At 38.3% G+C, this 22,639-nt stretch overlaps 4 protein-coding genes across 4 annotated transcripts; 2 read left to right on the forward strand and 2 right to left on the reverse strand.

Annotated features, from left to right (window-relative positions):
- Positions 1-3,457: 3,457 nt before the first annotated feature.
- Positions 3,458-4,157, forward strand: LOC132115419 (histone H1-like). Its single transcript, XM_059523894.1, has one exon. The coding sequence runs from the start codon at positions 3,507-3,509 to the stop codon at positions 4,128-4,130; it is 624 nt and encodes a 207-aa protein (XP_059379877.1). The 5' UTR covers positions 3,458-3,506; the 3' UTR covers positions 4,131-4,157.
- Positions 4,158-5,989: 1,832 nt separating this feature from the next.
- LOC132127700 (histone H3-like) lies at positions 5,990-6,510 on the forward strand. Its single transcript, XM_059539713.1, has one exon. It carries the CDS (start codon positions 6,010-6,012, stop codon positions 6,418-6,420), a length of 411 nt encoding a protein of 136 aa, XP_059395696.1. The 5' UTR covers positions 5,990-6,009; the 3' UTR covers positions 6,421-6,510.
- Positions 6,511-17,040: 10,530 nt separating this feature from the next.
- On the reverse strand, positions 17,041-17,507 carry LOC132127710 (histone H2B-like). Its single transcript, XM_059539756.1, has one exon. It carries the CDS (start codon positions 17,460-17,462, stop codon positions 17,088-17,090), a length of 375 nt encoding a protein of 124 aa, XP_059395739.1. The 5' UTR covers positions 17,463-17,507; the 3' UTR covers positions 17,041-17,087.
- A 925-nt stretch (positions 17,508-18,432) lies between these two features.
- On the reverse strand, positions 18,433-18,807 carry LOC132127723 (histone H4). The gene has a single exon (XM_059539779.1). The coding sequence runs from the start codon at positions 18,789-18,791 to the stop codon at positions 18,480-18,482; it is 312 nt and encodes a 103-aa protein (XP_059395762.1). The 5' UTR covers positions 18,792-18,807; the 3' UTR covers positions 18,433-18,479.
- Positions 18,808-22,639: the final 3,832 nt, after the last annotated feature.

Genomic DNA, 22,639 nt, shown 5'->3' on the forward strand with positions numbered 1-22,639 from the left:
TTTTTTACACGAGCAGTGCACACGTTCCAGTATGGCCTCTGAAGCTGGCGGAAGTGTCATCCAGTCCACTCCGTAGAAATCTCTTACCATCTTCCAGCCGTGATTTACAGGAGGAGGAATGTCTGGCATGCACTCAAGACTCCTCTGTGTACTGCAGCCTGATAGCCTGCACGCCGGATGTGTTATTCTTTCTTTTATCTATTCTTTTTTGTTTTCTTTCTTTCTACGTATCTATCGAAATGTATTGCCTTAACTTTTGGGCTAGGCTTTTTCAAGCCAACTTAAAAGTTTGCCTACAAATTTCATCTAGTTTTTTGTACTAATCTTATATTGTTACTGCACACATCTGTATATGTTGTTCATACTGTATATCTATTCTGCTCTTATAAATATTTTTAATTTATATTACTGTAAACCATACTAAACTATACTACTGTCCATACTGCACTGTACAGTACAGGTCAAAAGTTTGGAAACATTACTATTTTACATTCTGCTCATCAAGCCTGCATTTATTTGATCAAAAATACAGAAAAAACAGCAATATTGTGAAATATTATTACAACTTAAAATAATAGTTCTCTCTTTGAATATACTTTATAAAAATAATTTATTCCTGTGATGCAAAGCTGAATTTTCAGCATTATCCTCCATTCTTCAGTGTCACATGTAACATCAGTCGATCACATGATCATTTAGAAATCATTCTAATATTCTGATTTATTATGAGTGTTGGAAACAGTTCTGCTGTCTCATATATTTGATCAATAAAAGGTTAAAAAGAACTGCATTTATTCAAAATATATATTTTTAAAAAATATAAATCTTTATTATCAATTTGACACATCCTTGCTGAATAAAAGTATTGATTTTATTTAAAAAAAGAAAGAAAAAATTACTGACCAGTGTTGTATATTGTTGTTTACTTTTTATTCATCAAAATATCTTAAAGTATCACATGTTATGAAAAAATATTAAGCAGCAGAACTGTTTCCAACTTTGATAATGAATCATCAAATTATGATGATTTCTAAAGGATCATGTGATAATGATCCTAAAAATTCAGCTTTACATAACAGAAATAAATGATAATTTAAAGTATAATAAACTGAAAATGTAATAATATATCACAATATTACATTTTTTTCTGTATTTTTGATCAAATAAATGCAGGCTTGATGAGCAGAAGAAACTTTTTTTCAAAAACATTAAAAATAGTAATGTTTCCAAACTTTTGACCTGTACTGTATGTCTAATACTGCACCACCTGTCTATACAATATAACACCAACCTTCCTTTGCAGTTTCTTCAACTAACTCCTTTGTTTTGTTTTATCTTCGTGATATTTGTGAAAGGGCTGTGGCACTCCCTGTGGGAGCCAGTGTTGGCTGGTTTGACTAACTGGTTTGTAGGTTCCTGACTTTGTAACTTCTATGCCTGTACTACTGCCTCTTCTGCAACGATACCTTATCTGTCCTCAAGAATTTCCACAGAAACACTGATTTAATAAATTTCTCCCAACTTATGTCTGTGACGGGAATGGTGGGTCCACCACTTCCCTCAAATATATGCATACAGCACTTCATGTTTTGCCATTTCATACAAGTAAACATAGGCGGGAAAAAGAATTGTCTGTCGTTTTTTCATGACGTTGTGTTTCCACGCAATAATATTGTCAAATGTGTTAAATCAGAAGGGTGTATTAAATATTACAAAGAAATAACAGGACATCGTATGACAAAAGGTGGTTACATAAAATAAAAACAGTACAAATGGATAACGTTACCTCTACATTCTGAGGTAAATGTCTTAAATAGTACAATCTTAAATCTGGGCGCGAAGCTCGCCAGTGTGTTCACAAACGCGTCACCAGCACCGACACTTTCCACGCACGCTATTGGACGAAGGCAACAAATACGTCATGCAGGTCGGACCCCGCACGTAGCTGCTTGCTCTATTCGCCGGGAAAATAACCTGAAAAAAGTTACCGATATTATAGTAATGGACAAAGTGTGTGAGTGGAAACAATTTTTATTTGCTTTGTTAAAAAGCGTAGCGGTTACATATAAAAAACTGGGTTATCCGTCAACACAGATCGTTTGAAAACACGAAATCTCCCCTCGGCCCACCGTCTAATAAATGAAATATGGAAAATATGCTTAATGTTTCAAACACTAATTATAGAATAAGCAGACGCAAACTAATTTCCAGTATTGAAAATTTGCTGAAGATGCACAAATAACACTTTTTTTTCAGAACTGGTCAATACCGATTACTCTCAACAATGTGTATATGGAAGACAGGAGAGGTCCAAGGATTGATCCCTGAGGAACCCCGTAATCAGCTGATGTGCTTTGGATACTTCTTCCTGCAGGTAACTCTGAATGATCTACGAGAGGGACTGTTTATGAGGAGGATTCACTCGACATACTCTTTGCTTCACATAGGCACCGAGTCTGGTGTTGAAAGGGGTCTGTGATTATTTGTTAAATCTAATTAATATTTGCTGGACATTTTGATATATGCCTCTAGATTTTACAGTCTTTTATTTCCATATTTACTATAAAACAAAATGACCAGGATTACAGTCACACTTCATGTCTTCAGCATGCAGTAATGTCTGTTTCTTTTGCCTCAACACTGATCCACTTCCTAAATTACAACAAACAGTCATAGAAATATATTGGTCATATATAATGTATGACTTTATTGCAAATTAGTATTTAATATTGGGTAAGTGGTCAAAATACAGTAAGAAAATGATGATCTGCGTGGTGTATCTTAAAGGATGGAGTCTTTCCATTGTGACGGAAACGGTTTAAGAAAAATAACCTTCTTACAGCTCACTTTATACATCAGTCAATAAGATGCATTTACCGAAAGAATACATAAGTGATCTGATATACATTATTATAACAATTGTTGTTGTTGATGTAATGAAAACATCTGTCATATTAGTATTTCATGTAGTCTATCGGCTCAATAAAGGACGAGGAGCCCCGGACCTGTGTGTGCTTCAAGCTGCACAAAACTACAGCTGTATCAAACACTGCACACGACACTCACTGATGCTTCTTCAATTAAACCACTCTCGAACTGTTTCTGAAACACACAGAGGACGATTTCGCTCTTTCGTCAACCTTTAACACTTAAATAAAGCATTAGATTTACATGCGGCTCTGTTCCGTGGCTGATGCTCGCCTCGAGTTTGATCTGACCGGGGCGAAACCAACATTTCCTCGCCGCGGGTTTTAGTCCCCACAGAAGGCAAGAACCTCTGCTTGATGCTGACTTTGTTTCTACTGCGCTAAACTATTTTAACACTCGAGTTTTGCCCCTAAATGTAGGAGAAGAAAACACAAGCGCGAGCGGCTCGCGGAGGCGCGCAGACAGCGAGCGGGCGGGTTGAGTCTATAAGGTTCTCATGTGTCGTTTAAGAGCGCAGCGCTGCTCGAGCGACACTCATTGAACTCAGTGTTTGAAAGACTGTGATTCCGCTCCGAGAAATGGCAGAAACCGCTCCAGCAGCCGCCGCTCCGCCGGCCAAAGCGCCCAAGAAGAAGTCCGCCGCCAAAGCCAAGAAAGCAGGTCCCGGCGTCAGTGAGCTGATCGTCAAAGCCGTGTCCGCGTCCAAGGAGAGGAGCGGCGTGTCCCTCGCCGCCCTGAAGAAAGCTCTCGCCGCCGGCGGCTACGACGTGGAGAAGAACAACTCCCGCGTCAAGCTCGCCCTCAAGAGCCTGGTGACTAAAGGCGCCCTGCTTCAGGTCAAAGGGACCGGCGCCTCCGGCTCCTTCAAGATCAGCAAGAAGCAGACCGAGACCAAGAAGAAAGCGGCTCCTAAAGCCAAGAAGCCCGCGGCCAAGAAACCCGCTGCTGCCAAGAAGCCCAAGAGCGCAGCTGCAAAGAAGCCCGCCGCTAAGAAATCCCCCAAGAAGGCCAAGAAACCCACTGCCGCCGCTAAGAAGGCCACAAAGAGCCCCAAGAAGGCGACGAAGAGCCCCAAGAAAGCGAAGAAGCCCGCGGCGCCCAAGAAAGCAGCCAAGAGCCCCAAAAAGGCCAAGACCGCCAAACCCAAGACGGCAAAGCCTAAAGCTGCCAAGCCTAAAAAGGCAGCTCCCAAGAAGAAATAAAACTCTTCTTGTTTCTTCCCCGACGGCTCTTTTCAGAGCCACCCAAAAACTCGAAAAAAAAGAGCAAAAGAAAGATCTCCACTTACACTATTAGTGGGAAGTGATGATAATAATAACACTAAAAATAAGGCTAACGTTAGCCTTTCTAAAATTTTTGTATACTTGTCTGTTTTTTTATACAATATAACAAGAAAAATAGGCCCTTTTAACACTAGCTGGCTCTGGTTATTTTTTTTTATTTTTTTAGCGTAAAAAAAAAAAAAAACTTTCTATATGTACTGTGTTAAGATAACACGTATATCATTGCTGTTTTGTTGATTTTGATTGCTTCCATTGTCTTCTTTTATAAGTCAAATTGGATAAAAGCGTCTGCTAAATGACTAAATGTAAGAAAATTATTTTAAGACTATGAGTTTACCTCGACTGGAAATGTTTAACATGTTGACTGCATTTAGAAAAAAGTTATTTACGTTTATTAATATAAACGGCTTTAATGGATCACCAATCTAAATTTAATTAAGTTAAAAACAATATACAAATGTTTTTTTTTTTTCATATATATATATTCAACACCCCAAAACAATCCCTTTAATGTTTTCTGTCATGTGTTTAATCTGAAATGCTGCACAGTCCGCGCGCAAATGTGGAGGTGTGGCTTTGTCGGTGGATGTTGGAGGGAAGTTCAGTGATTGGTTTAAAATCTTACAAAGCTCTAAACCAATGGGCGACTGTCACGCGCTTTGAAAAGCAGAACAACGGTTATTATGAGGTTATTATTTCTCTTTTGTAAAGTTGAAGTATTTTGCAATCGAATAATTACATATATAAATATAAATAATATACATTCTCTTTCGTCCTTAATGATTGTTTTAATTGAAAGTTTATCAAACGTGAATGGTGTAAATCCATTTGCTTTAGTGTCAAAGGTTCTGGAAAGAATCATGTAAGGTGTTTATTTTGATAACAGTCAGTTTGGCTTGAAGTCCATGAAGGAAGGTGTAGAACTGTATAAAAGTCATAACTAGATTTTTCGATGCTTTTGATCGTTCGTCAAAGTTAAGTAAATTAAGACAAAGGGACGCACTGAACAGTCATTTAGAGTAATGGAGAGCAGAAGAGAGTCTACTTTCACCAGCACTTTTTAATGTCTATAAATTAATTTCTGGAAAATGTAAGTGACTGTAAGACTGGATGTATGATTGATAAAACCATAGTCAGTCACTGTATGTCTGCTGATGATCTAGTAGTGTTGGGTCTAAACAGCTGCTAAATATATGATCTGATTGTGGGATTAGATATGATGTGGAATAAAATATGAAAAAAAGATTGTTATATTGTACATCTTTTTATGCTGCTGTGCCTTGTGGCTAAGTTTAAAAGAGAGTCTATGAAAGCTTCAGGATGCCTACAATGACTGTGTGAAGATCCTACTGAAAACACAAGATGGAGCAGAGCATGTGATCTGTTGTGTAAGGATAACGTACGATGCTTTCAGGCTTTAATTATACATTTATTCTCTGTTGGATTATTCACAGAATGCTATTATGATGCTGTTGTCACCAATGAGAAAGTGTTTTTTATGTTATTGTAACTGTATTTTGTGTTTTGCTGAGAGACCTTGATTCTGAAAATAAAGTTCAATTAATATATAAATGAATGATGCTTAATGTAGTAAACAGAAACAAAGCATTTTGAGCGGGAAACACAAACAGCCCCGTTTGAAAACAGCCAAACAGACGTCACATATCAGCCAATCACAAGCCTCCGCACGCTAATGACGGCATAAGCTCGTGACTCGATAACGCTTTAAAATCAGACGCATGAGACGGAGGAACATTTTTCTACGTGTGTAGAACGGAGAGAGAAGTTAATCGCAGCGATGGCAAGAACCAAGCAGACGGCTCGTAAATCCACCGGTGGTAAAGCCCCGAGGAAGCAGCTCGCTACTAAAGCCGCCCGGAAGAGCGCCCCAGCCACCGGCGGCGTCAAGAAGCCCCACCGTTACAGGCCCGGGACCGTGGCTCTCCGAGAGATCCGTCGCTATCAGAAGTCCACCGAGCTGCTGATCCGCAAACTGCCTTTCCAGCGTCTGGTGCGAGAGATCGCTCAGGATTTCAAGACGGACCTGCGCTTCCAGAGCTCCGCTGTCATGGCCCTGCAGGAGTCCAGCGAGGCTTATCTGGTCGGTCTGTTCGAGGACACCAACCTGTGCGCCATCCACGCCAAGAGAGTCACCATCATGCCCAAAGACATCCAGCTGGCCCGCCGCATCCGCGGAGAGCGCGCTTAAACCCGCCGCTGCCAAACACCCCAAAGGCTCTTTTAAGAGCCACCGACACCGCTCTGAACGAGACCGTTTCCAATGTAATAATGAATATAACACATGGAGCGTAATCTAGTTTACATGGGGTTTTCCCTTGAGTTCCCAAAACGTATTTCCTGACTATCAATTGTAGTTTTTCGTTACTACATTAATCGTGTGTATATGTAACGGGCTGATGAAAGAGTTCGGGACTACACTTTCCATTAGTCTGTGGAGTAACTTGATTACATCTGCACCTGCTATAAAGAGATGCAAAGTTTTCATCTGTGTTCAGATGGTACACAAGCAAGCGTGCGCTAAGATCAGGTAAATTATGCTCAACTGTTTTATTAGTGATGTTGAATTTAAATAAGACGAGAGCTGTCTTTTTTTTTTTTTTTTGGAGGTTCAAAGTACTGTTGTACCCAGGGGCGAAAATCTTATCTAAATGTTGGGGGGGGGGGCAATAAACATAACATTTCTCACGAGCAAGTTTTTAAGGGGACACCAATAAAATAGGCAAAATTTTACTTAAGGATATGTGTACAGAGAGGAAAGCCTTACTGTTGCATGGAGACCGTTCAATTATCCTTCTTCTCAAAGTTTCTTTCTGGTTCAATGAAAAAGCTGACTAAATTGACCAAAACGTTCTTCAAAACATTTTTTTTTTTGCAATGTTTTTGAAGTTGTTTACACAATCAAGCCACCAAAATACAATGGAATTTGAACTTAACTTCAACTTTTATTTATTTATATAGCACATTTAATAGCAATGTTGTTGCTTCACAGTTATAATTAAAACATGCATATATAAAAACATTTGCCATGCCTAGCAAAATGAAGGCATACACACTCTTAGACATACACCCTCACACAACTGTATAGTGAGATCAGACGTGAAAGACAGGGGAAAAAACAAAAAATAATAATTTATTACGTCAATGACAGATTTTTTCAAAAAGTGGATTCACTCAGTTAGGAAACACCTCCTCAGTGTGTTTCTCAAAATTAGTGCCGTTACTGCTGTAACTTAGTTTTCAACTTCTTTCGTTGGTGAAATAGTGCTAAAACAGGCAATATGGTGCCTAAAATGCACTTAACATTAACTTCTTGTTTATTAAATTTTTATAAAAATCTGGAGAACAACTGCACTCTTAGTATGATGTTATATTAGATTAACTATATTAAATGAAATAACCCGATCAGTGGCGGCTCGTGGATTTTAAAATAGAGGAGGCAAACTAATTGTATTGGTCTGGGGATCCCTGCCGATTGTTATTATTATTATTTGCTTAACCACTTTAAAATGTCTTTTTGGTGGCTTTTAGTCAGAAACTGTAAAGAAAATATATTCAATATCGCTACTCATTATAAATATTTGGTAAATTATCAGCCCAGCCGCTCCGGGAGACGTTCAAACCATAGACTGCATATAATCAGGTTCAAACTAATAGCATCTAATTTATTTCTCTATGATGGTTGGTTGATACTCCTGAAGGGAGGCTAGCCTCCTCTATGATGTTACTTTTCTCAGCACTCCTCAGCGCTGAAAGTGTACACTCGATGCTGATTGGTTCCCCTGGCTCCCCCTCCCCTTCTATTTCACTTAGCGGTGTAATTACATCAGCAGATTCGCCACATTTGCGATAGAAAAGCGGAGCTTTTTGTTACTTCCGTGAAATTACACACAAAATTATATATATTCTGAGACATGAACTGAAATGAATAGTGTATTTTATTACCATTAAATCTTCCTCATTTTCTCCTCAAAATTTTGGGGAAAACTGTGCCTCCCCTTGCCTCACCCGACGAGCCGCCACTGACACAGACCATAGTGAACGCGGGAAAATCTAAATGTGCACCCGCGCTAATCTAACGTACAAGACTTGTATATGCGTACACTATGGGTGTGTGTAAGATGTTATTATGGAGTTCCACAACTGTTGAAACACGTTGTTTTTTTGCACCCAACCGGACTGTGTGTGTGTGTGTGTGTGTGTGTCAGTGGTGGTGAGGTAAAAGGGAGCAGGCAGTGGACCAAAGCAATGTGAGGCAAAGCAGGGGGAACTCGAGATGTTTAAAACTTTTTTTTGTTGTTGCTCCATTTAAATTTGTATTTTTTTACTACTTAAACAATTAGTTTAACTATATATAATTATGTTATTTACAATACACATATTTAAATTGTATTTTAGGGGGGGGACAACCCTCAAATAGGGGGGGTCTGGACCCCCCCGCGATTTCCGCCTATGGTTGTACCTATCTACCACACAATTCCTCAACTATACCATTATCTTGCATGTGAAATATATGAAAAGAAAAACTTAAATTATGATCTAAATTAAATATACTGTAATATGTTTCTGGATATTAATCTAGGTGTTGGGTGTAGAGTTCTGCCATCTGTCGGTTAAAGAAAAGCCTAGTTTAAGTCAGAAATGGTTTTGTCCATAGATAGAGGGCAATAGATAGATAGATAGATAGATAGATAGATAGATAGATAGATAGATAGATCTATTCATTATACTGAAGGTGGCCATCTGCTTATATCATAACTTTTGTGATGCATTTTGAGAATTTATATCAGGTTCGTAGCCAGCGTAATTTTTTTCTCCCTTTTCAAATTTCAAATCACATCAGAAAAGTATTTATTTCTAATGTAAATAAAGTAAATAATCAAAAAGTTAAGGGTATATGTAAGGAGGGATTCATTGTCCCAATAAGGTGACATCCATTAAATTAAACTCAATAAGTTATTATTGCATTCTGTTTTATAATGTACTACAATACTGAGGTGCAGATAATTACCAGTATTTGCATTAAGTAGCCTAGTATAAACAGCAGAAAATCCTGCTAACATAGTATACATAGAATCTATTGATATTTGCACTTAGTGTAAATAGCTGCTGACTTTTTTTGATTTCTGGCAGACTAATGCCGGATGAAGCAATGTTGCCAGATGTTGCTATTAAAAAAAAAAAAAAAAAAAAAATTAAAACCTGTAAATAAATAAAATATAACAAAATTATTTAAGATATTTTGGAAATTAGATAAGATAAAGTTATTGCTGACCCAAATCCGCAACTTCCTACTTTATTAACTTTCTAAAGTGTTAAATTAAGTGGAAAAACAAGTCAAAAACACTTATAATTGCTGGATCCTGCTGCGTCTTGGCCTCTCGCTGACAACTCTCACTCGTTCACTTCGGAAGCGTCTCGTAGCGATCATTTTCACACCACGGACGCTAAACATTCTGAATTATACATGCAGACATTCATATGAGGAGTTTAGCAGCAAATTAGTCAATCAGAGAACAATCTTTTTTCCTAACATGAAAGATTTACAGAGGTGACCTCATAACGTTAGCTGGCTACGGCCATGATTATAACAACAACTGTATTTAATGAAGTAAAAATATAATAAATACGTAATAGAGTTGGCCAACAGATAATTAGCTAAATATTCTCTATAGCTCTTTTTTTCTAGCCAACTAACGTGCTACATATATGGTAATTAAATGGCTATAAATGTTGTGTGACATAATTGTTCTCCAGCGGTTTTATTGACCTCTTTGCACAATGAAAAAAACTGATTGATCGATATGAGGAGGAATATACATTTCGGTAAGTAATGTATCTTTCAACATTGTTCATTCGGGTTTATTTACTATTAGCTAGAGATGATCGGTTCACGTGCCACTATACATACAGTCGGCAAATAGTCATAGTTGGGGGCGGAGTCGGCGTTGGGGAAAACACAGCGAACATCGCGTGTATTTGAATGACAAAAATGCACATATTGAGCGCTCATTCCCAGAGACGCGTAGAACAATCGTAGTCTCTTTTAACTTTAATATTCATATACACTGGTCCATATCGATATTTGATTCAATTTACAGCCCTTTAGACCCCTTAATCGCCTACGTCACTGTGACGTCACCGCTCTACGTAACATAAGGCAGAACTCACAGCAGGGGCCCGTTCTTCGCAGGCGGCAAGGAAGCCGACCGGAAGTTGAAGTCGGCCGCGTGCCGCCATCTTGTAGCAGAACTTCACTTGCGTTAGCATCCCATTGACTCCCATTCATTTTGGCATCACTTTGACAGCGAATAACTTTACATCTGAGGTGTTTAAAGACTCCGTTTGTCCATTATTTATTTCTAAAGATACACGACAATGTATAAAGGGCTCCATTACCTTCTATGTTACATTATGGCCCACAGTTTTTGTAAAAAATAGGCTAACGATTGCGTCATAACCACTCGACTCTCTGTCGCATTACCGTACAGACAGGAGGAGAAGCTCGCAGGCAATTAACTTAATATGGCGTACTGGTGTACATTTTAAAATACTATACAAAATAATTAATCAGAATACTTACTCCTGCTCACTCACGCCAAGAACTTCCCGCTCAAGCTCGCCGTCTCTGCAAGATTAACGATGGCAGTTTGCACGCACAGCCACTAGAAGATGTACATCTGTCAGACAGGTTGCTGACGTCATCAAGCTTAGTTTGAGTCTGCGCGTCAGAAACAGAAGTGCTAAACAACGCTAAAAATGGGCTTCACTTGTCTCAATTGAGTTCCAATGGGGTCGCTGTGTCCATTTCTTTTACTGTCTATGGTTCTTCGTACGTCGCTAACTCAATTAGCTGGATTTGATTGTTGACGATTTGGCGTGATCTTGGATCGTTTGGTTCTTCGAAGCTCATCCTGGAGCTGCTGTCATAGCAACAGGTCCGTAAGGGACAATAATTTAAAATAATAATCATTAAAAAAATTATTTAAAAATAATATAAAAATGCTGTGTAGTCCATAACAGCCTACTATAGACAGCCAGTTTTACTCACTGAAATATTTATTTGTCATAAAAGTATTACTTCATAATTGTGTTAGAGTCTTACACACATGCTATACAGATAATAGAGTCGTGCATTATTTTGAGTGATGACTGCTATTATAAGAGTGGCTTGATGGAGCGCAGGAGATGCAGATAACATGATATTGACCCTTAAGAAACTTTCATTAATGCTGTCACGTAACAAATTTGTCCAAATATAAAATTAAATGAATAGATAATTTCTACACTGAAATAAAAATGTAAAGACTGAACAACTATTATAAATTGCGAATCTAAATAATTGGGAATAATGAAAAAAAATCTAAAAAAATAAAAACATGTATATATTATCTGTTTCATGTATCTATTATAACATTTATGTAGTTTTGTTTGCTTGGCTGTTTCCTTATAAAAGTCCAGAAATTTGTCAGGTTTTTCGTCGGGTGTCATTTTAAATTATATGACGTCATTACATTGCCGTCTTGCCACCAGCCAATCGCTGCACTGCTGATCATGGTTTCGAGTATCGATACATATCCCCTTTTAAGGCAACACATGAACGCGCAATTATCTCAGATAACTCAATCCAGCGATACTAATCATACACAACAGGTGTGTTCGAAGAACCCAATTAGCCGGATCATGATTAGCACGATGATATCATCTTGGATGTGTCATTTGATCTTGGATGTAATAAGCGACGTATGAAGAACGGGCCCCAGGTGCGCTAAAAGTTTGAGGTTTTGACTTTAAAATGTCTTCTTGTTGGGTTTTTGGCTGCCAGAAAAAATGGAACAGCACTTTTGTTTCAAAACTAAAGTTTTACCGGATCCCGGCAAACATTCCTTCACAGAAATCAAGAAGACAATTGTGGTTGAATGCAATACGGCGTACAGACTGGACGAAGATGATCATAAATAATGCTCGTGTTTGCAGCGTACACTTCATATCAGGAAAAATAATCTATACATATGCACTGGTGTGTTGGTTTATCTAGTAAATCAGCAAGTTTCTGTTTTATTGGTGAAAAGTAACCAACCTTCAGCGCATTAGCTAGTTTAAATGTTAAACAAACATACAACGATAGATGTATGTGCCATCCTTTGAATGGTCTCTTAAAATAATGCACATTGCTAATCATAGTTAGCCCAGCGATAGGTTACATTAGAAAATAAGCCTTGACAAAATACCCCATACCACCCAAAAGTAATTCATATGGCCGTATGGCATATGGGTCAGGTAGCCTCCTTCCATCCGCGAGAGTTAATAAAAAAAAAAAAAGCTGTCACGGTCGCGCAGAATCAGTGACCGTATACATATTCGGACAGTTCCTAACCTTCTTCTGCATCCATGTTTAATAAATCCCTCCTAAAACGTGCTAGCTTACACTTGTCAACATTGTGTCCGCGCCTCTTTTTGCCTCCTGCTAAGCCCCGCCCACCCTGAGACGTTGGAATGTTTACAAACTTTTAAGGGGTCTATTGTAGATGTATTCATTCCAAAATAGCCAAATTCCGTGACGTTCTGCTTTATATAGCCAGTTCCATTTGTGACTGGATTCCGCGATTCAATCGCTTCGCAAACACAGACGGGGTGAATTTATAAATGAAAGTGTAAAAGTTCAGACACAAAACCTTGTTGTTACGTATCCTCACGCTTTTTTAAGTGGGTATATGGTAGGGCTGGGACAACGCGTCGAGGTCATCGATGACGTCGACGCAAAAAATACGTAGACGCAAAATATGCGCATCGATTCGTCGACCTGTTTTTATTTCTCTAAAAATCGTTTGTAAAACGTTTACCTTATGTGCGCTGAATATACGCGATGGCCGGATCAACATTCTGTCCAACGTTATATAACCAATCCAGGGGTTTTTCTGCATTTATCTTTTTTTTGGCGGCTGTCAAAGCCTTATTTGATCGGTGAGTGATGTAGAATAGAATGACCGTGCTGCGCCTGACAGGGCGCGTACGAGAGAGAGCCCCTGTGCTCCCAGTCTTCAAACAACACGAGCGCTTCTTGCTCTCTCTCCTTCGTGCATATTAATCAAAATCATTAAACACGATAGAAAAAGGGCGAAAGACCCAAGTTTCACGCGCGCTCGCGCACTCACAGTCTTCAAACTACACGAGCGCTGTCTTGCTCTCTCTCTCTCTCTCTCTCTCTCTCTCTCTCTCTCTCTCTCTCTCTCTCTCTCCCTCGTGAATATTAACCAAAATCATTAGACACGATAGAAAAAGGGCGGAACGCCAAAGTTTCACGTGGAGCATTCTGAGATTTTTTTTTCTCCATGACAGGCTGCTGGCTCCCACTGTTAATTTTTATTTTTTATTTTTTGTAAAAGCACTCTCTGTATTAGCTTAAAGCCCTAAAGTTTACATTGGTTACTGTATTCTTTCAATTGCTCTAAATAAGTATTTTGGGTGACCTTTTTTATTGAATGCTAGACATCAAGTTGTTGTTATTTTCATCTGAAAGAAGAACTTTTTTTCAGTAAGCTAGGCCCTATGTGTTCAGTAAGCTTGTTTCAGTAAGCTATGTGTTTTCAAGGCTTTAAGGTTTTATTGAATGCTATCTCTATACAAGTGCAAAGTAATGCATTCTTAGTCAGTCATTTATTGTATAATTTTAAGAGGAATAAACATATATTGCAATGTTAAGGAATTCATGTTTTTTTCATTCAGATATGTAAATCAACATGTATAAATTGTTAGTATTCAATTAATGGGGAGATAATCGAAATCGAATCGGTCTGAAAAAAATTAATCGTTAGATTAGTCGATGCATCGAAAAAAAAAAAAAAAAATAATCGCTAGATTAATCGTTTACAAAATAATCGTTTATCCCAGCCTTAGTATATGGAAATCCTTGGCCTTTTCTAGTGGGTATACGGCGTATCATGTAGACTACACCTCTTAGCTGACGCGTTTTCATGCGAGGTTCGACACTAGGCTAACATTACATAGTTTTACTTCAGGTAGAATGATAAGGCTAATTATATATGCATGCCACTTTCTGAAACAACCTTACACAGTTTTGATAACGTTAATAGTGTTCCTGTAGCTCAATTGGTAGAGCACTGTGCTATAAAGCGCAAGTTTGGGGGTTCAATTCCCTGGGAACACATGATATGTAAAAATTGATAGCCTGAATGCACTGCATAAGTCACTTTGGATAAAAGCGTCTGCTGAATGCATAAATTTAATTTAATTTAATAATGAACACAATGTTAACGTAGCCAGCTGTGATGAAATGCCGACTGCACACATACACATTAGTCTTGGGATTCCACAACTTCCCTTAATCATTCTCACAACTTATTGCTTGTAGCCATTTTGTCCTCCTTTCCAGTTCTGTATGTTTATTAGGAAGGGTGTAGAACTTCAATTCATAATTTGTTATTATTTTTTATATTTTGTCTGTCCTCTTTGCTTTGCGATTTTACTGTGCTTGAGAAAATGGATGTGTGGCGTAAGAGCGTGTGGAAAGTGTCAGTTGCGTGTGTCTCACAGTGAATGCGTAAGAGTTGGCAAGCATCGTAAATCAATAAATCGTTCCAGATAATTTGCCTCCAGTGGACTGTTTTGAAGTTCTCAGAGTAATAAGAAGCGCAAGGAAGGAGAAGCTTTTCCATTGGCTCCAGTCTGCCGGTATTGGCCAATCAAAAAAGTCGATATTGCACAACCAATTTCCCACTATGTTTTATTATTATAATTATGCTACGTTTATATGGCTATTATATTGTAGACTATTGAGTGGGCAAAATATAGAAATCCTTTTAAATACCCCCCCCCCCCCCCATCATCATTCAGAGGGGATGCTTCTTCACCGTTGCTTTGAAAAGTGAAAAGCGAGAAGAGCTCTCTGAAGAACTCCCTCTGAACTGCACGCTTCACACACACACACACACACACGTCCAGCTACAGCAATCATATTTATTTAAAACAGTAACCATATTTGTCACAAGTATTGATTAAAATAATGATGACAATAATCACATGAATAAATGCTCTGCCTACAGGTATGTATATAAATATTATAAAAGACATGTTAAAAATAAATATTATTTCTAAAAGTAGAATTTTGGTAGAATATGATGCATTTTGAAATGTCTGTTTTTACAAAATACCACAAAAATTTGATGAGAAAATGCCACATAAGAAACACCTAAAGGACAAGATTTAGAGTCAGATTGTAGTTGCATGTTGTTTATTTTTAATGAACCAAATGTGAAAAAAATGATAATAATTGACTTTAGAATTTAGAAGAAAATAAATCATTAGAACCAACAGCAAATTGGTTTTAAAAACCGTTCAAAACAAAGTTTACCTTCTCAGAAAAAAAAAACAAAGTAAACTTTCTCAAAGTGCAAAGTGTGAGTGTACATGTCTCTGTGTGTGTGTGAGAGAGTGTGTGTTTGTGTGTGTGTGTGAGAGAGAGTGAGTGTGTGTGTGTGTGTACATGTGTCTGTGTGTGTGTGAAAAAAAAAAAAACATTTTTTCCAATTTCCCATTCATTTTCAATGTTTCCAAAGGTCATGAGTGGGACTTATTTTTTTACACACCTATAGAGCAAGATTTTGTGTGTGGTATTTTTTGTAAAGGTCACAAAATTGTATTCCACTGAGATGAATGGAACCATTTATTTTAACTAAAGAAAACTCACTTGGGGTCATATAGACCCCAAAGAATATAAGAGGATTAAAAAAACTCCAATCCACTGACTCATATTTCTCGTTCACTGAAGTTCCTCCCTCCACAGCAGTGCGGCGCTATAAGCAGCGCATGCGCAGCTCGGTGAACCGGGTAACTGAACTGTTTCATCATGGTTTCATCCTGTCAAAGAGTTACTCAACCTCGAGCCATTAGCCTTCGAGTATGAGATGTGACAGGACATGTGATTTGTTGAATGTAGTGAGCGAATACGCCCTTCAATGAACGAGTTTCAGATGAGTCTGAACGAGATCAAGAGATCTTATCGTTCGTGAATGAAATGAACTGGTACATCGCTTATCTCGTTCGTGAACGAAATGAGAGTAAACCGGGTTAGTCTGCCATTTAGCATGTCAATCTCGGAAAATGCAAAGCCTGTTACAGGTACTGTGCACATACGCTTGTTTTGATATTTACAGAACTCCACGTTTAATCCCCGATTTATGAATGTGAATATATAATATACAAACTGTCTGACCAAACAATTAAAATGCTAATTAGGCAAGAAAACCTCGTGCTTTGTTCATCTGAACAAGTTAATTCGACTTTATATATTGAATGCGATTATGCACACATCTTAATAAAGCCAGATCAGTTTTTGTAACAAGTGAATATGTTCATTGACTTAAGACATAACACATAATACTCTTTTTCACCACCTGCTGGCTTATTTTGTGTAATACAAAGAAATGGGAACTGAACGAATCAATGAACGGTTCTGAACGAATCATTTTGGTGAACGAACTGAAAATGAGCGAATCTCTTGAAAGAATCATAATTTCCACCACTAGTAACAAGTGAATACGTTCGTTGATTTGAGACACATAACACACTCTTTTTTTGACATCTGCTGGCATATGTTGTGTAATACGAAGAAATAATCACTGAACGAATCAGTGAACGACTCTGAACAAATCATTTTGGTGGAAAAGAACAATCTCCTGAAAGAAACAATTTCCATAATTTCCACCACTAATATAAATGTGTCACCGTCTACTTAATTTGTTAACTACATATTGAACAAAGATAGCACTCGCTCTTTTAAAAGAGAAGCTGGGTGGCTCTTAAAAGAGCCTTTGGGGTGTGTCTCGGTGTCGGACTGCTCTACTTGGAGCTGGTGTACTTGGTGACGGCCTTGGTGCCCTCAGACACGGCGTGTTTGGCCAGCTCCCCGGGCAGCAGCAGACGCACGGCGGTCTGGATCTCTCGGGAAGTGATGGTGGAGCGCTTGTTGTAGTGAGCGAGACGAGACGCTTCACCGGCGATGCGCTCGAAGATGTCGTTGACGAAAGAGTTCATGATGCCCATCGCCTTCGAAGAGATCCCGGTGTCAGGATGAACCTGCTTCAGCACTTTGTACACGTAGATGGCGTAGCTCTCCTTCCTGGACTTTCTGCGCTTCTTTCCTCCTTTCGCGGCGCTCTTAGTGACAGCCTTCTTGGAGCCTTTCTTCGGCGCGGACTTCGCTGGTTCAGGCATGATAATGCTTCCGATTCAAACTCTCAGATATCAGTAGCGGGCTAAACTCATAAAGGGCTATTTATTCACTCGCCTATGCTAATTATGTGGGACCTCGTGATTCCGTGTTGTCATTGGTCAAACCAATAAACTTGTATTTAATTGGATCATTCAAGACGTTATTAAACTGGAACTAGAGCCAATCACAGGCGCTTAACTCCACCCACCACTCCATGTTTGAACGACACCCACCCGACTGGGTTTCCTTTGTTTCATTTCCCGCCTTTTTTTTTGTAATATTTTGAGAAAATAAAGTTTTAGATAAATATCACGCACAAATGTTTAGCTTTAAACTATTATAAATCCATTAAGGAAATTACAAAGGGAAAATACCTAAAAAGCATCGAGTGTTTAACATTGTTTACTATTGTTATTTTTCATTATTAACACAATTTTCATATTTAATACTGTAAACCTGCTTTGACACAATCTTTATCGTCAAAAGCGCTATATAAAGATAGATTGACCTGGAGCTCTGTTGTTAGTTTAGAGAAATTGTAAATAAAAGCCCCTTCGTGGAAAATAGTATATTTCCTGTAGCTGAAAAGTTTGGGTGTTCGGTTCCCCGGGAACACATATGTTAAAACTGATAGCCTGACTGTACTAAGTCGCTTTGTATAAAAGCATCTGCTAAATGCATAAATTTTACTTAAATTTACATTCTACACCATTCTGCTGTAATTAACTTTTTTAACTGAAACAGAAATAAAAATCCTCAATACTGTGATACCTTTGTTATTCCTAATAATGAAAATAAACCGCTTTAAAATTTTTAATATAGTAACGATCCTTTTACATTTCGCATCTCTAAAACACCGACTCAATCTAGAACCAACAGTAAACTACTTAATTGTAACGAGTGTATGAACACACTTATAGTTGTCATGTTCAGCACACAACAGCAGCTCGAGCTCTTTAAGTGAGAGTGTGGGTGGCTCTTAAAAGAGCCGTTGGGTTTGTTCTCTGATCTGAAGCGGTTTATCCTCCGAAGCCGTACAAGGTGCGTCCCTGTCGTTTGAGCGCGTACACAACGTCCATGGCGGTGACGGTCTTTCTCTTGGCGTGCTCGGTGTAGGTGACGGCGTCGCGGATCACGTTCTCCAGGAACACCTTAAGCACACCGCGTGTCTCCTCGTAGATCAGACCGGAGATGCGCTTGACTCCGCCGCGGCGAGCTAGACGACGAATGGCGGGTTTTGTGATTCCCTGGATGTTATCGCGCAGCACTTTACGGTGACGCTTAGCGCCTCCTTTCCCGAGTCCTTTACCGCCTTTGCCTCTTCCAGACATGATGAGATCGTCTCTGTTTCAGTCAAACAACGAGTACAAATATAAAGCAAGTGCTGCAGGGAGCCGTTTTACAGTTGTTTACAGGACCTTACTGAAACCAGCTGAGCGTCACATGACTCACCCCTCCCCCTCTAGTTCGAGCAGGAAACGATGTGGGTTAACGCTAATCCTGATCTAACGATGACTCTCCTTTGTTTCTTCTTCTGCTTTCTGTTCACAGGCGTTCCGCACATGGGTGATAAATCTGTATTGATATCACAAACAGAAAGGAAAACAAACAAATAAATTAATAAAAATAAACGAAATAAATATTTTTCACTAGTACACTATGATCTCGTGGAAATTATTCTTATTTAAATACTCTGACGTATATTATAAACCTTTCTCACACCAGAGTGAATATTAGTTAATATTTTTACCATCAAGGCAATAATGAAAAATTTCCAATCAACAGAAAATATCACAAATCTGCCTGGAAGAGGACGTGTGTATTTTTGTCCTAAAGCAAGGAGAGACCAAAGAAAGTCTCGCCAACGATCACTTCTGTAGAACTGGAGAAAACAGTTGAGTCTGAGTAGAACTCTCATGCAGAGAAAGAGCACACTTTGTAGCTGTTTTCAGTGTTTTTTTGTTTTTTTTTGCGCTGTGAGAATATTGAGCAAAATAGCTCACTTGTTACTTAACTATATCATGTTATGAATCAACTAAACACTCTGAATTTTTACCTCAGTGTGTTTCTTAAATATAAAGAAAAGCAAAGGCTATAAAGACCCAACTCAGATGAGCTGTCTTAAAAATAAATAATTGTATTTCTTTACACTTTTAACACAGATGTTTAAACAAATTTATATTCGCTTCTCAACTTAACTTGAGCTCTTTACTGTCACATATCCATTTTCATGAAGAAGAAGAAGAAGAAGAAGAAGAAGAAGAAAAAGAAGAAGAAATCAAACAATTGCCGTTAATTCAGACAACTGGAAATCATGAAGGAGATGCCACATGGACCAGTGATTGCAATCTGACCTTGTACCTGCCAGTAGTACTTATGGGTCTCTTTAGGTTTGGCTAATCCTCTTTGAATTTTCACAAATGGAAACCTGAGCAATGTTGTCAGCAGATGTGCTTTTAACTGCACTTATCTGCCTTGTGCCCTTAATGATTCTTGCAGCCAGCGACTGACTAGGCAAGGCAAGGCAAGTTTATTTATATAGCACATTTCGTACACAATGGTACTTCAAAGTGCTTTACATAAAAGAAAGTAAAATAGTAATGAAGAAAAATAATAACAAGAATAAAACAAGCAATTTTAAAACTTTTAAAATTATTAAAACTGTACTTATTTAAAATGAATTTAAAACAGTTAGAAAATGATTTTACATAAAATAAAATAAAATAAAAACAGTGAAAATATATATTGCAATCAGTTCGGACATTGCAGTGCTCATTCAATAAATGCACAGCTAAACAGATGAGTTTTAAGTCTAGATTTAAATGTGACTAGTGTTTTAGCACATCTGATCTCTTCTGGAAGCTGATTCCAACTACGGGAGGCATAGTAACTAAAGGAGGACTCCCCTTGTTTTGTGTGAACCATTGGTATTTCTGACTCGATCCTAATGATCTGAGTGCTCTGTGAGGCATATATTCAGTGAACATATCTGCAATATATTTCGGTCCTAGGTCATTTAGTGACTTATATACAAGTAAAAGTACTTTAAAATCAATCCTAAATGTAACTGGAAGCCAGTGTAAGGACCTGAGGACTGGTGTGATATGCTCAGATTTTCTGGTTCTAGTCAGAATCCTGGCAGCAGCGTTCTGGATGAGCTGCAGCTGTCTAATGGTCTTTTTGGGAAGGCCGGTGAGGAGCCCATTACAATAGTCCACCCTGCTGGTGATGAAGGCATGAACAAGTTTCTCCAAGTCTTGGCTGGAAACAAAAGATCTAATTCTTGCAATGTTTTTTAGATGAAAGTATGCTGATTTAGTTACTGCTTTGACATGACTATTGAAACTAAGGTCTGTCTCCAGAATCACACCAAGATTCCTGACTTGATTTTTAGTTGTTTGACCCCTAGAGTCAAGGTATGCATTCACCTTGAACACTTCATCTTTGTTTCCAAATGCAATGACTTCAGTTTTTTCCTTGTTTAACTGAAGAAAGTTCTGGCACATCCAACTATTAATTTCATCAATGCATTAGCAGAGGGAGTCAATTGGGCTGTAGTCATTTGGAGATAAGGCTAGGTAAATCTGGGTATCATCAGCATAGCTGTGATAGGCAATTTTATTCTTTCTCATTATTTGACTTAGGGGAAGCATATACAGGCTAAACAAGAGCGGTGCAAGAATTGACCCCTGTGGGACTCCGCATGTCATGGACGTCCACTTAGACTTATGCTCTCCTAGACTCACAAAATAACCTCTCCCTTCTAAGTATGACCTGTCTCTCTAGTAGTATGTTATGATCGACAGTGTCAAACGCAGCTCTGAGATCTAGCAATACCAGCACCGATATTTTGCCAGAGTCAAAATTTAAGCGAATATCATTTATTATCTTAATGAGTGCTGTCTCTGTGCTGTGATGAGGTCGAAAACCAGATTGGAAATTGTCCAGGTATCCATTTGAGTGTAAGTATTTGTTCAGCTGATTAAAAACGACCTTTTCTATAATTTTACCTATAAAAGGAAGATTAGATATTGGTCTAAAATTGCTCAAAATGGTGTTATCAAGATTGCTCTTTTTCAGGAGGGGCTTAACAACTGCATTTTTTAAGGAGTTTGGAAATGTCCCAGAAAGAAGTGAGGCGTTCACCACTTCTAAAAGATCTACTTTTAAGCAGTTAAACACATTTTTGAAAAAAGATGTGGGAAGTGTGTCAAGATAGCAGGTTGACGATTTTAGGTGCTGCACTGTCTTCCAGAATGTTGCTATCAATTGCTTCAAAAATAGACATAGTATCTTTTTTATATTGTGGCCTAATCTGTCTGACCTCTGCATTACTTGAGGATGTGCTAATCGCCTTCCTGATATTGATGATCTTCTCAGAAAAGAAGGATGCAAACTCATTGCATTTACTGTCTGAGAGCACTTCACTGGGAATCTGACTTGGGGGGTTTGTCAGTCTCTCAACAGTGACAAAAAGAGTACGAGTGTTATTTAAGTTACTGTTTATAAGGTTTGAGAAGAAATTCTGTCTAGCTGTGGCTAGTTTCACATTAAAAGCATGAAGGCTGTCTTTATAGATGCTATAGTGAATTTCAAGTTTTGTCTTCCGCCACATCCGCTCGGCTTTTCTGCATTGTCTTTTCATAGTCTGAACTGCTGTTGATCTTCTCCAAACTGATTTCTGTCTGTTTGTTTTCTTACTGACTATTATTGGAGCAATATCATCAATAACATTCTTAACTTTTTAGTTGAATGAATCAAGGAGAGTATCAACAGAGTCTGCAGAAATGCTTGGTGTTAAAGATATAGCCTCCATAAATAGTACACTTGTGTTCTCGTTAATACATCTCCTTCTGACAGAGACCGATCTAGATTCAGTTGTAGCAGACAACAACATTTCAAAGAAAATACAGAAGTGATCAGATAGTGCTATGTCCTTAATAACAATGGATGAAATGTTTAGACCCCTACTGATGATTAAGTCTAGAGTGAGTCCACCTTTGTGTGTGGGTCCATGCACATGCTGAGTCAAGTCAAAAGTGTTTAGAACCGTTATCATTTCTTTTGTAGTTTTGTTTTCTGCATTATCTATGTGAATATTAAAATCCTATTAAAAACCTTTCAGCACAATCCCTAGATATTCAAAAGACAAGTACTGACCAAATGACACTTGCTTGCA

This window comes from Carassius carassius, chromosome 3, assembly GCF_963082965.1.
Source record: "Carassius carassius chromosome 3, fCarCar2.1, whole genome shotgun sequence".
Lineage (NCBI taxonomy): Eukaryota > Metazoa > Chordata > Actinopteri > Cypriniformes > Cyprinidae > Carassius > Carassius carassius.